The sequence below is a fragment of the Aplysia californica genome, unplaced genomic scaffold (genome assembly GCF_000002075.1).
Source record: "Aplysia californica isolate F4 #8 unplaced genomic scaffold, AplCal3.0 scaffold00001, whole genome shotgun sequence".
Taxonomy (NCBI): Eukaryota; Metazoa; Mollusca; class Gastropoda; order Aplysiida; family Aplysiidae; genus Aplysia; species Aplysia californica.
In genome coordinates, this window is record NW_004797271.1 from 5,427,332 (window position 1) to 5,440,283 (window position 12,952).

General features: G+C 40.8%; 1 protein-coding gene across 1 annotated transcript in view; it reads left to right on the top strand.

The window, feature by feature from the left end:
* Positions 1 to 12,590, top strand: part of LOC101853653 — a gene marked incomplete in the record, with an annotated part of 146,279 nt that extends 133,689 nt beyond the window's left edge. Inside the window, 3 exon segments of the mRNA XM_013084858.2 lie at positions 36 to 187; positions 7,724 to 7,834; positions 9,549 to 12,590. Coding sequence (XP_012940312.2) covers positions 36 to 187; positions 7,724 to 7,834; positions 9,549 to 9,743 — 458 coding nt within the window.
* Positions 12,591 to 12,952: the final 362 nt, after the last annotated feature.

Here is a 12,952-nt window from a genome sequence, read left to right on the forward strand (position 1 = left end):
ACACTAAAGTAACACATAACTCTCTGTTCCCACAGGTCACTTCATGTTCATCGAGGCATCCGCTAAAGGACGGGGAAGTAACGCCATCCTCTACTCACCCCTATACCGAGGAATGCAGGCTCAATGCGTGGAGTTTTTCTACCACATGAACGGCCGCCACATCGGTACCCTCAACGTCTATGCTCAGGTAAATGGTCAATAACAGTTGGCTGTCAATATTTCTTTACCCTGCCTTTCTTCAGCGTAAATGATCCTTGTGCGTTTCCATAGCTAGGTCATGGAGAGCTCATCAGCACACAGTATCTATTCGGAGACGTCTCTGACGGAGATAGACCAATCAAAATGCTTTTGCTTCTAGACCAAGTAAAAAAATCTCGGGGGTTACAGGGGGTATGCCCCCCCCCCCCCACACACACACCTTCTTTAACCCATAATTTGATATTTTGCAATTAGGCTTGAAATTTTCTTGAAAATAATTGAATTGCGACTGTTTTAGGGGCTATATGTGTGATCTGCAGCAAACGATACGCAGTTTGACCCCCCCCCCCCAAAGCAGTGCATCTGTTTGCGGGAGTGCGTCTCCGAATAGTTCCTGGGTGCTCGCCGGAGACGTCTCCGAATATCTTCAGCCCATCAGCACCTTGCCTTGTAATGTTCGTTCCTTTTTCTGTGTTAGGCGGATAGTTAGTGCGCTCTTCAAGTAGGTCCAACGTCTTTCTTTTTCCTTTATTGCTTCTGTTTGTCTACCTTGCTTTTGACCTGTACTAAAACTCGCCACTCTCAACTCTCAGATATCTCAATAGTTCTCTTTGTTGTTTCGTTTGACTACACAGCTGTTGCTCTGCAAATGGGACTCTCCATAACTGAAACAACAGCATCTACGAGTAACGTTTAGTTTAAAGATAGAAGGGTTTTTTTTGGTACATTTGACCTCTTCTTTGACCTGGTGATGCCTACTGCATAATTGCTGTTATATGACCTTGTGGAGTAATTCACAGTCTCGGAAACAACCATAATAATCATAATAAATGGTAGTAGATAATAGAGAGATAACGTTTGCATAGCGCCTATTGCGGCTCTACAGCAAACTCTGTGCGCTTTACACTCCTTAATGGCATTACCCAGCACACCTGATTATAACATTATGAAAGTCTGGTAGCCTAACAACTTGACTATCGACTATCCTTTAATAAATTTAATAATAATAATAATAATAATAATAATAATAATAATAATAATAATAATAATAATAATAATAATAATAATAATAATAATAATAATAATAATAATAATAATAATAATAATAAGTATAATAATAATAATAATAATTATAATAATAATGAAAAAGCTTGTTTTGCGTCATAAAGTTTTTTTCTTTGGTGATTCTAACAGGGTTTTCATTGCTGATTTCAAATGTAATGGGGGCCAAATGCTAAACTTTGGGCATTTTTGTTTAAAAGTGAAAATCCAAGATGGCCGCCAAAGAATTTCGAGTAAAAGATGTTGTGAGGGATATCATGCATTTAAAGACTTAAAAATGTACAAACTTAATAAAATAGCATTCAGTGTGATAAAAGTAACCACTCTTGATGAAATACACATCAAATATTCGATAAAATGGCAACTTCAAAGAAAACAAGATGGCTGCCATATAGTTTTCATAAATGTGCTGATCCGCAATACACTTGAAATCGTCGCATTAAAATCACGACCTCGCATGGATAAGTTCTTCCTCGTGGCAGAGGGCGACACACACACACACACACACACACACACACACACACACACACACACACACACACACACACACACACACACACACACACACACACACACACAGACACAGACACAGATATATATATATATATATATATATATATATATATATATATATATATATAGCGAGCATAGTTGACGTTCCAGGCTCAAAGATGTAGGGGAACATCTTTTCCACAGCAAACAAGTGAAGAGTCCAGTCAGCTTCTCTCTCAGTCCGAACAAAGGCCATCACAATGAACACTGGGTCAAGGAGCACTCAACCCAAAGTCTTGTGGTTTTGCTCTGGGTGCTTTTGGTGACGAGACATTGCGTGAGTGCAGCCATGGTGTGCACGTTAGTTTTGGGGAGAATGGGTCGCAGTAACTACTCAACAAGAAGTCTCAATGCTTTTACATTTTGTGGGTATTTTTTCCGGGTCAACATTTTTGGCACCCCCACAAATGCAGAGCCAAGTATGTCTTCAATGCCACTTCCTCCCATCAGGTATCCCACAGCACTAACAAAACTCCTCAGCATGTGCATACCACCAATTCTTGGGATGAACTTCTGAAACTGTTCCTTGTCAACCCTTGTGATGTGGACAAGTTCTTTGCACAGCTGGTAGTCACTAGTGAATATTGTCCATCCATGACCAGTGAGCTGTGTCAGACCATTGGCTTCAACCATTGCTGTCTTCACGGTGTCTGGCTCAGATGGGATAATGTCCAGGAATAGGCTGTACATCACATCTGTCTTTGGTTGGGGTTGTTGTTCTGCACTGCGGGTACGTTGTGTGTTATAACCTCCATACTCAGGTCTTGCATCTTCGCCGAGTGCCTGTTTAAAAAATGACAGATCTTGAGTTGCAGTTCTATTCAGAGAAGCCTGTCGTGTGGCAAGAAAGACCAGAGATCAGACATGTCGCAGGCTCAGTTCTTCCGGCATAAGTGGCTTCGTGTTTCCTGTGTACCGTTGAACTGCAACGTCACCAAGTGTCAGATTATCGGACTTGGTTTCTGTTTTGCTGAGACGCCTGATGGCTGGAATATCTTGCATTTCCTACACCTGCTCTGACTCCTGCGTGTTGGCTTGTGCCAGTATCTTTGCTGAGCCGTGCGTTGATTTCTGGCCTTTTGGAGATGATATCTGCGTGTCAAAGTTGCCAGCTACAACTTGAACAAGTCCATGTTTACTGTCAAAGTAGGCCAGTCCTCTTGGAACAGATGCCATAGCAACAGTAGCTGAACACCGATAGCGCCTTAGTTCGTCGCATGAGGTGGTGATTCCATACGTGTGAAGCTCGTCTATAAATTTCCTCTGTCGACTCAACAGAACACAAAATCCAAGTTGCAAGTTTGTGAAATAGTTGCTGACTGTACTAGTAACAGTGTGGCCGATCATTGCTGCTGGCAGTGTAGAATCCAGTTTGGGGTCTTTGGCTGCAAGGACCGATAGCAAAGGCTGCACTCATTCATGACAAATCCCCTAGGCAGACGAGTTGGGGACGTATGGCGATTGTGCTTTGGACATTCTGCTTTGACCACACTAACCAAGCATGATATGGCTCGTCCATTGCAGTCTCCTTCATCATTTACAATACGCATCTAGACTGAAGCCGTGCTCCTGAAGAAGAGGATGGAGGCCACACCTGGTGGGACAGGATCAGCAATTCTGGATGTAGCTTCTCAGATACATGGTTCAGGAGTGTACGTCGCGATTTATCTTCCTCTTCCCCCCCCCCCCAAGTTCAATATAGCGTTCATGGACTTCCACACTATTCCACATTCGTGATTTGTTTCATCGAATGTCGTCAACCAGCATACCGAAGACATAGTCATGCTTTGTAGGGGAGCTAGTTGATTGCGTTGGATAGTTTGTGTAGAACCAGGAGTGGCAGTCTCTCTGATACCTAGCGTCTGCTAAATCACTGACTGTTGATGACACACGGAAGCTGACATCCATTCCCCATTTGTCCCCACGTTCCTTGGCACGTTTTTTTTTTGTTGCAGTTCTTCTTTGGTGATCTTCCTCCCTTTCTCCTCTCCAGTTCGTCATAATAAGTAGGCTTTTTCCAACGATCTGGGTGTTTTTGGGAGTATCAGTGAGCATGCTTCTCCACAAAAAAAAACAATGTTCGTGAAAATTAAACGAACTAGATCTAGTACTGCCCCTATGACGTTTGAGTTCTTCTTCAGAAAGTTCCTCAGTCTTTTGCTTTAGTAAAAAATCGCTTAATATGGTCTCTGGAACAATGTGTGCTCACACAGTTCTTGTGACGCAGTGTAAACTCAGCATCATCTGAAAGTCTCTGACTGAGTCCATCATCTTGTTGCCGGCTTGCTTCTAGTAGACCACTAATCCGTCTCGGTTTGATCAGCGGTGGGTTCTTTATCGCATCCGTATGAGTTTAGAAGTAATTGAGTGAGACACTGTGTGTATGCATGTGCATGTTGCATGAACCAGCTGATCGCATCACGTCCTCGTGGTGACGTAGCAGTTTCCTACATTCTTTGTTTCTACGGAGGTGTGGTGTGACGAAGCACTGTCTGCCAATGTTTCCTTCCTTTGCTAGCTGAGTCCATATTACAGCAGGCCGTGCGGTGCACCTTTCGGTGCATCCTGTGACATCACGGCGAGAGGAGCTATTACTATTACTATTAGTGCTACGCCTAGTACCCTCGCGCCTCGCGCGAATCTTGGTCGACTCGTACATGGTATAGAGATGGGTAAAATCCGGATAAAATGTCCGGATAACCGGATAATTCTCAAAGAAATATTATCTGAATTCAGACCCTAAACTCTCTTTCCTGACCCGTTTGCCGCAGTGAGTGTACCCATTTGTTGATGAAGTAATGCTAACCTGTTTAGCTAAGAGATTTTGCCGAAGCGGTTCATAACATATTATTTGCCGAAGAGGTGTATTAACATATTATCCGTATTTTGGTAAAGCGACTCATTGCCCAGCTCTAGTCGCTCCTTCATCATTCTTACATGATACATGTTGGTGTATTTCAACCAGCAGAAAAAAATTATGCCCATAAGATACAAGTTGGCCCCCGACTGATATGAAGTCTAGAGACCCCGAGGAAGCAGAATCACCAAAGAAAAAAACTTTATGATGAAAAACAAGGTTCTAGTACTTTATATAGACCTGGCTCTCGGACTATAAGTCTTTTTTTCTGCAGACTAGGACAGTCGGTACGGGGTACAAGTTCGGGGTGGGGTTTCCCCTGAGGGAAGCAGGGGAGGGTGAGGGGAGGATGAGGGGAGGGGGGAATCTATAGGGGAGGATGAATGGAGGGTGAGGGGAGGGAGGTATCTATAAAACCACTCACGAAAACAAACCGACGGAATACCTGAGTTTATGCCTCCTGTCGGTCTCTCCAGAGACAAGTAATTCGGTGAGTGAGTGCAGATAGCGGTGGGTAGAAAGTCAAGAACTCGCACGGCCGTCAGCCGTCATTGCTTGCGTCATGCGCTCACCTCTCGATGGTGATGGATACACCAGCCGAAAACGATTCCGTGAATTATCACGATGTTTAATTGCCCCTTTGTTTATGGCTTTCTTATTGCTCTGCAAGTGGGCTCGGCTTCAAGAGAACGAACCAATTTTTGGACGACGTCCATATGATATTTGTAGAAAAACAATATTCACCAAACCATTAAATTGCTTCTGGTTCTTGCACCAGTTTTACAGTTACAGTGCCAAAGCAGGATATCGAGTTAAATATAATTGTATAGGAAGCAGTACATCAACGAAGCACAGACTTGTCTTCTTGAACCTCAAACGGCAGATAAAAATGTGAATTTCCATCTCAGGTGTGAACAGATGTAATTTGAAGACAGACAGAATGATGTCTCAGGATGGGTTTGTAGTTATGATATTATGATTGCAATGTAGATTGAATTTCTCAGTGTTCAACGCCTATCTCAGCACTGTTAAGTTACTTAATAAGGATGGCATCCGATCTTTGACGTCATTTTCCGACAGGACCGAGTCTTGTGAGGCGAGAGCCAAGAAAATCCTCAAAACAACTCAACGTCAAAAATACCCGGTTGACTGTTGGTGATTCGAACAACGATCAATTCAATCGCAGTTCGGCACAATACCAACCACAATAATAGGGTTGTCCTTGAAGAGAGTGGAACCCCATCCATCTCATCCCTCCCCACAGCTCCAGTCTGTCGCTATGAATAAAAGAATACTAGTCAGAGAGAAATGGGGACTATTGGAGAAGTTATTAAGATATTATTCAAACGACCAAAACAAATGACATGACTAAAGATAGTACAGCATTGACTTGACTAAAATGGCGGGAAACGAAAAGAACACAAATTTGACTACCACTACCGACCTATAGCCTAGATTGCGTAAAAGAAAACAGACACTTTTTCGAGTCCATTTCAAGCAAAGACTAACTTGATTTTAACAGATGAGGCTATAAGAAAAGATTAGGATAATATGGAGGGATTTTGGGGGGTTTATTGGGTTTGGGTTTTTTGGGTTTTTTTTTGGGGGGGGGGGCTTTTGTTTTAAAGCATCTGAGAAGTGAAATTAGTTGCGAGCAATGCTCGCCCACGTCTTTTACTAGACCTGGCACTTGGAGAAGAAGAACGTACTGTCTTGTCTGGTATAAATGAGAACAGCAATGCGTTCAGACTAAAACAATAATAAGAAAAACTCAGTAACATTGCCCTAAAAATAACACTGGCCTAGGTGTGTAATGCACATACCAGGAGTCCTGCCAGCTTCTATGATGACAACATCAGCGTTGACCGCTACAGCAATGCCGCAGAAAGAAACCAATAACCGCCTCACATGTTTGTGCTTTTTAGAAAAGCACCGAACGGTCGAATTACCCCCCCCCCCCCAAACAAAAAAAAACAAAAAAAAAATCTGATGTTCAGCAAGTGGAGGGGTCAAAAGTTTTAAGGTATCAAAGGGTAGACCACACTAGATCTTGTGCCTGGGCTAGACATGTGGACAGATGGGGATGAAAAGACGTATAGTATCTCTCTGTGACTCTCTTTACTTTTACCTGTTCTATCCTTTAGTACGATAACGCGTTGAAAGGAGAAGAAGATGATACCACAGGCAGGGGAAATAACTGGTATTGTCGGTTGTCAGGCATTTGTACTGTGAAGTATCATTGGCGCTGTCCGTCCGCCCTCACCTTTGTCTTCTGATTGTTTTTGTTTTTGTTTTTGTTTTAACCTTCATACAACCAAACGTGCATCTTTTCAGTAATAATATGTTTGTGTGGGCTTGTTGCGAAGTATCAAAGCAATAATAATTTTATTTGATCAACGACTTCTGTTTCTTCATACATGTATTTATGTCATTAACAGTATATTATACTTATATATACCCGTACTGTAGTCGAATGTGTCCTGTAAATTACCAATGACCGAAAGTTATGCCTGTGTGGGCCTGTTCAGTGGGTTCTCTGCGGACAGAGATAACGGATCACCTTCGAGGTCAAAATAAATGTGTTTCTTCGATAAACAATTTGATCCCTGGGGGTAGAATCAAGTTTGCTTTCAGCCACAACATAGTTAAACGAAAATTAACGAAAGCAGTGAGTAGTCTGTATAACCCAATTAATTTTCAACATCATGTCTTGAAGTGAATATGCGATGTACACATGTTTGTATTTACGTGTGCATTCTCACATAATATGTGTTTGTATATGCGCGCGCGCGTGAATGTTGAAGAGAGGAAAGAGAGACAGAGAAAGACAGAAAGAGACAGAGAAAAGAGAGAGAGAGAGAGAGAGAGAGAGAGAGAGAGAGAGAGAGAGAGAGAGAGAAAGAGAAGGGGGGCACAAAGAGACAAACAGACAGACAGACAGACAAGCAAACAGACCGACAGAAAAACAGACAGACAGACAGACAGGCATACAGATGACATCCTCAGCTTTCTAAATCTTTAGCTTTATCCTCAAGTCTGTATTGTCCCCTTCAGGCTCGCGGTGACGTCCTCAACTCTGCCTGGAGAGCCTACGGTAACCAGGGAGACGTGTGGACCAACGCACGATTGGCTATTCCCAGAGAACTGGCTATGGCCGGCTACCAGGTTCGTAGTGCGCAATTTCTGTTGTTTTGCTGTTACCTCAACCATTTATCGAGCTAACCAAAACACTCTTTCAATTCTAGGTTGCACATGTTGAACGCTTGCGAATGCAACGACAGCTGGGGTTTTTTCCTCTTCAAGTGCTCATCATTTATTGGTCACTTTTAAGCACAAGGGGGCTATCCCGAAAAATGCTGTTTTGAGAAAATTGAAGGTAAAGTGGTTGCCCTCTGTTCAGTGTCTTTAAAAGACAAGTAGAGTTTTCTCTATAACCAAACAAATATACACATAAATAAAACTAAACTTCTCCTATAGGTAGGGCAATGCCCACTTTTGGTGTAGGTCAAGATTTCTGGAAACCTTAAAGGCGACCAATTAGACATAATCTCTACCCATTCCGGTCTAGCTATTGATAGGACATCATAATATTCTTAGTCATGGCTGTTTCTAGTTGTTATAATTCATTAACACAATGTTTGGTTTGGGTACTTGCCTCTTAGTTTAAGGACACGAGGAATGACGCGCATTTTAGTTGTTGTGCTTTCTTTCAATGATGATTTATTGTTTGTTCGATGTGAGAAACAACAGCTAAGTCAAAGGTCCGTAATTTTACCTGTGCTGTGCCATTTTTTATTATTTAAAAGTAAAAATATCTTTGTGAACTGATAGAAAGATGTTTTCCGACAACAGGAAGCTGTTCACCAAACAAAATGGAAAAGTAAAGAATAAGGTGCTTTCTCTTTCTGCCTTCGAAAGTCAAATAAAAGAGTAAAAAATCAGAATTTTAAAATATGTTGTTGAAACCCCCCCCCCCCCCCCCAGACAACAGTTAATTAGATGTACGTGTCTGTCTGTTGAAAGACATAACCTAAATGGGTACTTCAACGTTTCGCAGAGCCGTTTCCCCACCACAAGCGTCGTCCGAGAACCGGAACGTGGTAAATTTATTTTTTCCCCGGCCACTCTCTTGTTTAGAAAACTTAATCTAAAACCCAAACCCGTCTGGGAGTTGGTGTAGCAGATCAAAGACCTCGAAGTCTGGAATATACATCGTGCACATCCTTAACTGCCACTGGCCTCTTGTGATGGCTCAGTAAGTCGGTGGAAATGGTTGACTTAATTACAACTCAACTAACCCTGGTCAACGGATAAACTGCAGAATATTCCTTGCTACACCAGTTCAGTGAGGAGTGAAACTGCAATTAGTCTCAAGGATGAGACTATAACGGGGAACTAACTGTTATTAGTGTTATTTCCCTTGTCCACACGCTCATCTTTACGTTAAAGTTCTTTTTTAGTGTCGGTCCGCTATCATATTTGTTATAACATTGTCGGGCTTATAATCACTTCGTGAAGAAAAATGTCGATGTTATAAGATCTTGGCTATCACTGTTTTCGAGCAGTAACATATGCTGTAGACACTTTGATGATGGGTTATAATATATTTGAATAAGAAAAAAGAGTACCTTGAACGACAACGCACTTGATCGCAAGGCCGGTGACCTCGATTTAAATCAGTTTCAAGTGTCTTGTTTTTGCAAAGAAAATATGTTTTGCCCGTCGGTCTCCTGCCAACGCAGACAAAATTCAATGGTCTAGAGTCTGTTTATTCACTTAAAACAGTTAGAAAATGGGGAAGCGAATTCGCGCCCCAGATACGATTTGGAAAGTTTCAAGGTTGTACCTTTTAAAAACTCACTCTATTTATAATCCACAGCTTGCCTTTGAAGGCATAACAGAAAACGGTTATCAAGGCGACATGGCTATTGATGACGTCAGTGTTACAGACGGACCGTGCCCAATGGACGAGACCGTGGTGCCAGTCAAGGTCAAGGTCAACTCCACAACAGTCATCAAAGAAGGCAAATCGTTTGCGCGCAAGCTCAGAAGAAAGAGAAAGAGGCTTTCATGAAGAGGGAACGTTAATCGCGCCTAATTTTGCTCTGGGAGAGATTCTGTGACCTGTACTTTCTCAAGCACTGTGGATGGGGAGGGGAGAGTAATAATGTGAATGCACTTTTTTAAAAATTTTGTTTTCGAGGATTATGTGGAATGATTTTAAAAGATACACATTGTCATTATAATCTTGGTCCGTTATAGTTTAAAACCACCATTAAAGATTCAAACAAGGACATTTACAATTTTTGTGGCAAATACAATGCACATTCTTTTAGATGTTTAGATCCCTGAACACTACGTAACAAAACAACTTAAGAAGATGTACAGAATAAACAAGCCATTGCTGGCTGCCACGGGTAAACGTGTCTTGTACGAGAGACACACTCAAGTGACACGCACTATCAAAATGTTTCAACGTTCCTTGGCATCATTTTTGAGCCCCAGCCCACTAACCTCTTTCCCACTCGAGAAAGACGAGAGGGAATGGAAGAGATCGAATGTTGTTATAGGTTTTTCAAACCCTAGACTTATTTGGATACAATGCGTTGTTCTGGGAAAAAAATGAGCGTTAAAAACTTCATTAATTTTTATGTATGCAATTTCCTTTCTACATTTCAACCCTCCCTTTTATTGTATTCCTCTTTTATCTTGGCCTAAAGAAAGGGGACATTATTGTATTATGTCTTAGATACGTGGTTGGGGAAACATGCTTTAAGTTAGAAAATACTACATTTCATTACCCTTCTATCACAATAACCGTATGATTTAGCTGAACACCTTTCATAATATTTAGAACATTATTGAATGCAAGCCATACAAAAATTAAATCGCATTTTTACTTTTTTTCCACCTGCCCCTTTTGGAAGTTGAATTAAAAATTCCCCAGTAATTTGATGGTCGCTTTTAAAGTTACTGTAGCACAAACGAGAGATAGCTCTTTGACCCAGAAACTGTCCTTTATAATGTGCTCTGTCTTTCCAACACAACTGCAGTCATTTTCAGTCTGTCTTTGTTGAATTTCTTAATTTAATTATATAGGGCAAAGTAAAAATATATTGCAAAACTGAGTTTGTAAATATTTGTAAACTGGCTATCGATAACGACCTAAACTAATATTAACACCATGGAAATAAACATCTAGATATTAACAGAAAACTCTTTAGTATATTAATTCGATTGATGATAACTGATACGAACAGTATTGACAGAAGAATTATGACCTTTTATAGTTAGGAACATTCACAGAGATAAATCTGAGTAGCGGCTCATCGATGAAAGTACAAAGTAGTATAAGACATTATGATAGACGACCGAACAAGGAATAATCTTTTTATATTCCACAAACATGTCTTCATCACCATGATTTACATGTTTATACCTTAAAAAAAGGCAAAAACACTCTCTGCTTTGTATAGTTTATGTTTCTTCTTGGCAAATGTTTCTGTGTTCATGTTATGTTGAAAAAAGTGTATCTTTTCTACTCTAACATAGATACTAGCGGGCCTTGAGCAAAACAAAATTTTAGAATACTGTGAGATACTATTGTATTATAATTCAAGTACTGTATACCTCATGAATGTTTGCTACAATAATACTACGAACTTGAAGAACACGGCAGACTGATTTTCGTTGTACATGTAAATTGAATAACCAATTCGACTTATCATTGTATCTATACAAGTGTTATGGTTTGTAATAGAGTGCACTCACACAATTAACAGAAAATAAGTTGCACTTTTGGAAGCACGTCTTCTAAGTCAAGATTTTCAGCTGAGATGAGTATTGGATGGTCTGAACTACTCTTCATTCGGCTGCCAAATTACAAAATTAACCACCATGCTCTATTTTCACGTTCGCATACTTTGTAAAATACGGTTTCATGTCTATGTCATTATTCTGTACTCGACTCTACTCTAAGGGGCACATTTGTCAGATAACAATGTTCATGGGGGTTTTATTGACCATATCTGTCTGTTTTATAATTACTTATGTTAGTTAATGAAAATACATGTACAAAAATAGGAATGCAACCATGCGGCAACTAATAGTCTTGTCTTGGTTCAGCAATCATTTTTTTAAAATTCATCAACGAAACTCCCATTTAATTCTCTCTGTTGATGATCCTATGAAATGCACAAGCTGATACATCAACAAAACTAGAACACATAAATCAATGGAAGGACTGAAAGATAAAAACTATTCCTTTCACAGTATCCCCAAGCCTCTGGCCCTTTATCTTCGTGTGTCTCTAGTGCTCTGCCCTACTTCTTTCTGTCAAACGAACCCACTGGTTAATTTGGACCCCTCATTCTGAAAAGTATGCATCTCACATAACGTCATGGTGACCTAATTATACCCCCAAGGACAGTGGGGACCGCCCATGTTCGTGCTGGGTCAAGTACGTTCTGAAATAGGGGGCAAGTTCATTTTGCAAGTATGAGTATAACGTCCTTCCAACACTATCGTATAAACTGTTCCTTTTATGAAACTTTGTTTCGCAGTGGGCGTAATTTATATTTTAATGACTCTAATGTTTGTATGTCCTTGTAGCAAGCCTCTCTCATTCCCAACTCGTCTCTATGTCACATATTCATTGTAAATATCCTGCCGATATTATTAGTTTTGTGTTCGAAGTGATTATGATCTCTGTCGTGCTTCCTTGAGCAATGTAAACATGCATGTGTATTTGAAAGAATAGGCTAAACGTTTCCTAAGTCTTGCTTTCAAATAAACGATTCTCTGCTTTATCTGGCTCTTTTATATTTTGCACGCACCTCACTCGGTTGTTTCTCGCGTCTATCCATGACATATGCAATGATAATATCACTGCCTCAATAAACAATCTTTAGATAATTATCAATAATGATGAACCTTATTGTGTTTTACTAGAAGGCAGCAGGAAAGATTTAATCGAGAAACATGGGTTAATTCGTACTCAAGTGAAGACCATCAGCGCTGTAACTAAAAGGCTGAAAATATACTGCCACTCACAACAGTACTGAAGTGCGCCGCGAAACGGACGGACAGCTAGGTCAGAAGTGGTGATCCCATAGGTCAGCAGAGCGACTCCGTCCGACTGTTTAAAAAATTGGCGCTAAACGGGCGTGAGAAACTTTTAGTGTGGTGGCTGTGGAGAAGAAGACAGAGAAAACAGAGTTGTCGGAACTGGTTCTTGTCCGTTTTGCTGTAGATCAATTCTCTGGAGCGAACCCTCAACAGTCA